Source organism: Odontomachus brunneus, unplaced genomic scaffold (genome assembly GCF_010583005.1).
Source record: "Odontomachus brunneus isolate Ranch 3 - 2012 unplaced genomic scaffold, Obru_v1 Obru_scaffold_126, whole genome shotgun sequence".
In the NCBI taxonomy this organism is placed as follows: Eukaryota; Metazoa; Arthropoda; class Insecta; order Hymenoptera; family Formicidae; genus Odontomachus; species Odontomachus brunneus.
In genome coordinates, this window is record NW_022639576.1 from 230,823 (window position 1) to 231,754 (window position 932).

At 25.8% G+C, this 932-nt stretch overlaps 1 protein-coding gene across 1 annotated transcript in view; it reads right to left on the reverse strand.

The window, feature by feature from the left end:
• Positions 1-212: 212 nt before the first annotated feature.
• The window catches only part of LOC116849760 (sun domain-containing protein 1-like), a 4,567-nt gene continuing 3,847 nt past the window's right edge, over positions 213-932 (reverse strand). The window contains exon 13 of the mRNA XM_032827236.1: positions 213-709. Within this exon, the coding sequence (XP_032683127.1) occupies positions 596-709 (114 nt within the window). The 3' untranslated portion in view covers positions 213-595. The remainder of the gene's footprint in view (positions 710-932) is intronic.

The window sequence follows — 932 nt, forward strand, 5'->3', positions numbered from 1 at the left end:
ATATATATATATATATATATATATATATATATATATATATATATATATATATATATATATATATGCCGTTTTAGAATATATTTTATTACACATATACATAAGCATATATACATATATATTCGGATTAGCTGCTCATTGATCTACGTAGCTGAAATAAAATCGCCTATTAATATTGTGGATATCGCATTTGACGAAAAAAAAAGATCAGCGTATATATTATTGGTTAGTTTTATTAAGTTAGTTTATAGAAGTATTTAATACAACAGGACTACATTAAGAAAAATGAATTTGGCGAATAATTGATCAGAGGGGATTGTATCCCTAGGCTACAACTACAAGAAAAAGAACCTTAAATCGTAACTGTTCATTTAAGGAGATAACAAACAAGATATATTAAATACTATTTAAGTGATTTTGTTTTACATTATGATCACTATTTTTTTTTTAATAATATACAAGTATTGGAAGTGGATTATATAAAGTGTTTAGCTTAAAATATTAAATGGTAATTGAAGGCATATATGGCTTGTTTGTTGACTGATTGCTCAGCATTTTTTTTTAAGAAAAGTTGCAGCATATTATCGGGTCGATATTCCTAAGTGGGTCTTCCGTGAGCGCGGAACTTGTATAGACACGTATAGTCCAGTTGCCCGTGATTACTATGTATCCTCAATTCAATATATTCGTAGGGCTTCTTGATCTCTGTGTTCTACATATATAAAAAGTTGATTATCAAAGTGTTTATAAATTATAAGGTTGACTTGTAATATAATAAAGTAAAATAACAGAATATATTGGGAAGTCTATTAGAATAATCTATTAGAACAGTCTATTAGAACAGTCTATTAGAACAGTCTATTAGAAAAGTCTAGGTGACTTGTAAAAAAAATAAAAATATATGATAAAAAATGAATATATATATATATATATAT